This window comes from Sorex fumeus, unplaced genomic scaffold (genome assembly GCF_029834395.1).
Source record: "Sorex fumeus unplaced genomic scaffold, SorFum_2.1 ptg000028l, whole genome shotgun sequence".
NCBI classification, from domain to species: domain Eukaryota; kingdom Metazoa; phylum Chordata; class Mammalia; order Eulipotyphla; family Soricidae; genus Sorex; species Sorex fumeus.
Window position 1 is genome coordinate 4,348,931 of NW_026606085.1, and position 6,669 is coordinate 4,355,599.

The 6,669-nt window shown below is 55.2% G+C and overlaps 1 protein-coding gene across 1 annotated transcript; it reads right to left on the bottom strand.

The window, feature by feature from the left end:
• Positions 1-168: 168 nt before the first annotated feature.
• On the bottom strand, positions 169-5,014 carry PLSCR3 (phospholipid scramblase 3). Its single transcript, XM_056115010.1, has 8 exons — positions 4,891-5,014; positions 4,612-4,789; positions 4,130-4,365; positions 3,989-4,031; positions 3,682-3,902; positions 3,350-3,511; positions 1,174-1,335; positions 169-1,046 (listed from the first exon to the last, which is right to left on the bottom strand). Exons 2-8 carry the CDS (start codon positions 4,616-4,618, stop codon positions 990-992), a joined length of 888 nt encoding a protein of 295 aa, XP_055970985.1. The 5' UTR covers positions 4,619-4,789; positions 4,891-5,014; the 3' UTR covers positions 169-989.
• Between the last annotated feature and the right edge of the window lie 1,655 nt (positions 5,015-6,669).

Genomic DNA, 6,669 nt, shown 5'->3' on the forward strand with positions numbered 1-6,669 from the left:
CAGCCCCTTCACATCAAACTCACAAGAGTCTCCTACTCAGGACCAAGCAGCAATACTGGACCATAAGAGTAGCCAAGCTGAACTGCCCTCAGCTGTCCCACGGGACTCTGGGAGCAGCCCTCTTGGATAATGGCTTGGAACTCATGGCTAAACTGCCTTGGTGTGGTCCTGGGCCATCGTGAATGGTGAAAGTAACTTTCTTGGACTCAAGGACACCTGGGAGTATGGATTATGAGATGGGCCGGTCCCTCCTTAGCTCATCTGTCATATTTCCCTTTATTTCTTCCTACACCAGCTCTTTTGTCTACCCTCCCCCATTGTATACTTCTTCCAGTGTCAAAAAAAAAGTTACAAAGTTTATATGAATACAACATACAAAGATACACAGGCCCCTTCCTAGGGCGAGGGAAGGAAGGGATGGTTAAGGCACAAAAGTTACAGCAAGCACTAGCTGTGGGCTGGCCCCAAGGGGGGAAGTAGGTTGGCACCGGGGCTTCAGCCTGTAGCTGTTGTTGGGGAGGCGAGGATCCCCTCAGCGTGGTCTGAAGCTGAATTGTCCAAGCCGATGCAAGGAAAAGGATGACATCTGCCATCTTTGGTACGCTTATCCCCCCACGTCCCCTGCCCTGTTGTAGAACCCCAGTCCTAGGTTCCAAAGGTCTTCTCTAGAGCAGAGGCCCTGAAAAGGGGTGGGAGGAAGTGGATTGGCAAAGTTTGGAAGCTTTGATATACTTGTATGCTGGAGGACTGCTGGAGGTGGAGGCAGGGGAAGGGCTCCCATGCACGCCCTTCTATGCAGACCACAGGCGAAAGAGGTCAGGAGGAGGGGAGAGATGGGGCACCAGGACCCCCACTTCCTCAGGCATCCCTGTCTGTTCCCTGGTGTACATGGCGGGAAGGGGCTCCTCTGAAGAGGGTGTCTGGCTGTGGCAAGCAACCATCTTGAATTCTAGTTGAGGTGATGGTGTCCTCACCCTTGGGTGGTGGGTCTAACTCGTAATGGCAGAGGGCCCGGTGCCGCCTCGCTTCTCGAAAAACATGTAGTCCTATGAGGAAGAGTATTGTCAACAGAAGATCTGGCTGGCCAAACTTGAACCGCCCTCCCCACTTCTCCGCATGAGACACGTCCCTGTCCCTCATGAGCAGGAGGATGCGGTGGAGACAGCGACTCACAATGAGGAAGGTGGCGCCCAGCAGCACAGCCTTCACCCTCACGTCCAGATCCAACGGGAACTGCAGGCCAAAGTCGTCAGCATCTGTAAGGGTTTCTCGGAGCAGACCTCCCCACTGCTTGCTGATTCGACCTACGCTGCGGGATTCATCTGGAGTCTTCACCTGTCAGGACAGCAGGGAGAGAAAAGAAAGGACTCGACTTTGGGAGGATGTGACTTTTGTCACCTACTTCCCAGGTTCAGCCCTGGAATCATCACGGATGAACTGAGCAGACTTTCTTTCCTAAAGGTCTTGGGTTTCCATGTGACATCTGGGGAAACAGAGGCCACACTGTGAGTATACAGCAAAAATCAGGACTCAGATCTCCTTTTTCGGAGGGGAGGGGCCACTTGGCAGTGCTTAGGGTTCCTGGTACTGTGCTCAGGAATGACTCCTGGAAGTGCTCAAGGAACAGACCGGTGTTTCAGCTGCCACAGACGCATGCAAGGCAAGTGCTCTACCTCCCGAACTCTACCTTCAGCCTCTCGGATCTGTTCCTGAAAGGCCATGTGTGACAATTGAACATCAGCAGTGAAAGAACTGGACGAGGACAGTCTAGAGTTGTTTTGGTTACCAAAGTCCCTGCCACCCACGGTTGGTGCAGTTTGTTCCAGTAGACATCAGAGCAATAGAATTACAGGCAGGGCAGACGTTCTGCCCACTGACTCTAGTTCAGTCTCTGGTGCCCCATATGATCCTCGAAGCACCAATAGGAATGATCCCCGAGTGCAGAGCCAAAAAACACCCTGAGCACCCAAGTGTGGCCCAAAAAACAAAAGCCAACATTGACAACAAGAAGAGAAAACAAAGCTTGGCAGGGGAGACTGCAGACAGCCAGGGTCCTAGAAGGCTATATCTAACCAACGGGCTACCTTTCCCCTACAGAGCTAAGATGCAATAGTCCTGACTGGCACTGAATACAAGCCACATCTAGAGGGAGTCTGACCCAATGTCATAGAGTGGGAACTGGGGATCGCAACAGTGGTCCGTAAAGGCGATAGGGCTCTATGGGCCCAGCACCAATAGCCCGTGGTAATATGCATGGTAATTCACAGTATTGCCTGTCTTTTCCTATGCTCATTCCGCAGTAGCTAAGACGAGAGTAGTTTCCTCTGATGTCCTTCTCATCCCTTCCCCCATGGTCCTACGGGACTTTTCTACCAAGCTAAACAGGTTTCTCCCAGCCAGTCCTGTGGGACCAAGCGTATACCCCAATTATGGATTATTCATAAATCTAAAAAGAGCCTGGCCCAGAGTCTACACATTCGCACCCAGGGTCACCCAATTAGCTATTTCCCAACAAGTTTCCATCAGAGAACAAAGGTGATGTATCTCCCTCCGGCTACAAAGGTGACTCAGTCTTTAAAAGTAACTATACACAGGGCAACAAGAAGCCTGGGAAAGTCTACTGAATCATACCTGTTTCTCCCTTACTTGTACAAATAACTACCCTAAAATAACTCAATGGAGGTGACTAATTTCTAGAAATCAAGATGCCTCCTATCCCTCACTTGACACTTGAACCACTTAGATTTTCCAAGGCTCAAGGTGGCGGTAGAATACACAGTGAGGATAGCACCAGGATTTCAGGGTGAAGGGGCCATGTAGTTGGCAGAGAAATTCACAAGACGTTGAGGAGCTAAATTCAGCTTGCTTCAGAAACATGCGTAGCAGCCACATAGGCCCAGCCTACAGCAGAAAACAACAACCATCCACCCAAAATCCAGGATGACCCTCAACATAGGGCTGCAGGTAACAATCAGAATTGGCCTTTAAGAAGAAATCCTCTTGGGGCAGTTGTGATAGTACAGTGAATAGGTGCTTGCCTTGCATGCAGCTGACCCGGGTTTGATCCCGGGCACCCCATATGGTCCCCCGAGACCGAGTGGTCCCTGAGTGCAGAGCCAGGAGTAAGCCTTGAGCACAGTGGGGTGTGGCCCTAAAACAAAGAAGAAACCCTTTGCCCTGCTTAGATCAGATCAGGGGCCGTGCTATATATCTGCACAGTGAATATGTGGGAAGATTACACTGGGTGAAGAGTGATGAGTTCAGGGTCTTGATCTCTGTGTTGACCATCCTGCCTCATAGACCATCATTGTTTCTAAAGGCCCCAGGAAACTTCCTTTATTCCTGATACCTCGAAGTTGGTGTCTGTGCCACAGCCACAGGTCCAGCAGGGACCCACTACTCGTAGGATAGTCTGGCGATCCACATCCTGGATAGAGAACTTGGGAAGGAAAGGATGCCAGGTCTGTAGGATATGGCCGATGGTGGTCCCGGGTGGAGCTTGAACTTCCATCTGGAACGGGAGGCAGACAGTCACTGCCAAAGGCACTCTGGCCCAAGCACGCATCAGTCCTCTTCTATCGCCCATCTCATCTCCCCTCAGGATTTCTCATTCTCTCTGCCCATTCCCACCCAAGCTGCAACTTGGATCTGGGGTCCTCATGATCCCAGCCACCTCCTCACCTCCTGGAGGTCACATGGGCAGCAGCTGCATCCACAATGGAGAGGACGGAGCAGGCGCAGCACCTCTCGGTCCCCAGGATCCACTATGCGAACACGCAGAGGCCGCTGGGGGCCACAGCACAGCCGGGCACAGAAGCTGCTCTCCTCCGCCGCCTGGCCCAGGGGTTGTCCAGCCCCTGAGCGCAGTTCATAGCGATTACATATCTCCCAGCCTAGAAACGCTATGGAGGGATGACACACCGAGGCTCAGAGCTGCGCAGAGCCCACTATCTGTGTCCACCACACCCAAACTATTTCTTTCACTCACATTCCACTGGCTCAGTCTTCTGGTGAATCAAGATCTGATCCATCTGAAGAGAGTAGGGACCAAGCAGATATCAGTTAGCAGACTTGGGCCACTGAGGGTACTTCCCTGCCACCCTCCCTATCAACCTTCCCTCCTACCCACCTGAACCAGGAATTCCAGGCCAGGAGGCACCCCTGGCAGTGGCAAGAGGGCAGCAGCAGGTCCCTGGGCTCCAGGGCCCGGTGAGGGGTAGAGAGAAAAGCCGGGAGCTGGGGCGGGCACCGGTACCTGCCCGAGCCCCGGATCGGGCCCGGGATGAGGTGCTGGCTCGGGATACCCGGCGGTCACAGGGTAGGGAGGTGGGGGCGAAGGGGCATAGCCTTTGGGGGGCACATAGCCTGTGGCAGGACAGAAGTAAATCATCGTGAGACCCACGGCCTCGTCCCCCGCCCCTCTGTCAAGGAGCCGGAGAATGCGGTGGGAAGAAACTGAGAAAGATGGGACCCGGGAGAAGGGCGGCGGCTGGGGGAGGAAGGGAGGGGCCGCACACAGCCAGTCCGAGCACATTCCCGGAGGATGTGTTACACGCCGGCTCGCCAATACGTGGGGGGATAACGGAGACCCTCGGCCGTGCGCACACTTACCTGCCATGGGAAAGGTGCTTGAGATCGCGAGGGGTCGGTGTCCAGGAAACTAAGTTCTAGAAGTGGAGGCAGGCTCGGACACAGCCAGACAAACACAGACACACACACAAAGACCGACAGGCAAACGCGGAGAAGCAGCTGCGTCCGGCGCCAACCCAGGGTCTCTTGGGCGGCGCCTCTGACTCGGGGAGAAACCGAAAGCGTGAGCGGTCCCGGCGAAGTGTCTGGGGCCCAGAATTCCCTCGTGGGCCCCCGAACCGCCCCCTCCCTTTGTTTTACCATTCTCCGCGGAGGTGGCTGTTGGCAGGCAGGGCGGATGCACCTGCGGTCAGACCTACTGCCCGGCCCCCAGGGAGGTCTGCGGGCCCCACGACGCCCCACTCCCGTTGCTCACCTGGAACCCCTCTAGCTCGGGTACCCAGCACACTGCAGCGCCCGGGAGCTAAGGGAGGTGGGTCCGGATCGCGCCCCGCCCCTCGGCCCGCCAAGACTCCGCCCCCTGCCCTGGCAGTGCGCCTGCGCAGGGGAAGAACGCACACTCGGCGCTGGGCCCCGCCGGCGAGCCCGCCCCTTCCGCTCAGGTGCTGACGCCGGGGTGGGAAGCCCGCGGTGGGACGGGACCCCGCGGACTCGGGGCCGGGGTTCGGTCGGGCGGTGGGCGGCGGACGCTGGTCGCTCAGGGCCCCTCGGCGGGTAGCGAGGGCCGCTAGCGCGGCGCCAGGCCCCAGGTTCCTCCCGAGAGCGGTTGGATCCCCGCGGATGCATTAGTTTGCAGGACCGGCTCCCGTCTCCCCCCGTTGCGGGAATAACCCACATGCAGACACCTCACAATTACACTTCCTCCGTCAGTTGCTCCCAGCCGCGAGGGAAGCAGGTCGCCGAGGACCGCGATGCGTCTGCGCGACTTGCGGATTGGGGGGCAGGGGCTGGGGCAGAGGAGGTAGTTAGGGCGGCAGGAAAGTGTCTTCCCGAGGAGTCACTTGACTCCGGGTCCTGAGTGAAGGAAGGCCCGCAGGTGGAGGAAGTCCTGTCGGGGTGGGGGCTAGAGGCTGAGGGATCAGAGTTGGGCTGAGGGAGGGAGACTGGCCCCAGTGCACGAAGGAATTTGTGGGAGCCGAGACTGTTCCAAGCGCAGCTCGGAGTCCAACGAAAGATTGTAAGAATGAGGGAGGTCAAGCGGCAACCTGAAGGGGCCGCCGCTGGGGATGGCATAAAAGGCTGGAGAGATGCTTTGCATGCTGCAGACACGGGTTCCGTCCTGGCCGTCTCATCCTGGGTATGGCTTGGTCTCCTGATCACAACCAGGAGCGACCCCTAAGCAGAATCTGAAAAATAGCCTTGACCACGTCCAGGTGTGGCAAACAGAACAAAAACAAAAACAGCAGAGAGGACTGGAGTGGTAGGGCAAACCGCGAAAGTAAAATTCATTGTTAAAGGAAAAAAAGGCAGAAACCCTGCAACACGAAGAACTATAAAGACATACCCAGACTGAGTTATTGGGGACAGGATAGCTGTTGTGCAAGATAAGCAGTAGTGGCAGATTGTGGAGCTACTTAAAAGATAACTGCAGAGGGGTTGGAGCGATAGCACAGCAGGTAGGGTGTTTGCCTTGCACGCAGCCGACTTGGGTTCGATTCCCAGCATCCTATATGGTTCCCGGAGCACCGCCAGGAGTAATTAGTGCAGAGCCAGGAGTAACCCCTTGCATCGCCGGGTTTCACCCAAAAACTAAAAAAAAAAAAAAAAATACTGCAGAATTTGTTTGCTGGCACGAGATGATCTAGGCAAATGAAGGTGCCACCAATCAATATGAGCTTCATGAGATTTGGGGGTTCCTTTGACCCCTGTGCTTCTCTGTACTTATAAGATGTTACCACCGCTACATTCTTTCACACTCAAGTGACATCTCTCAGTGCCTCATGGCTCAAATCATAAGCCAGTATCCACCAAAATAGGGGCCTGAGACATACTATGAGGATTAAAGCACTTGTCTGCATGCAGCTAACCCTGGTTTGAGTCCCCCAGCACTGCATATAGTTTTCAGAGTATTGCCAATAG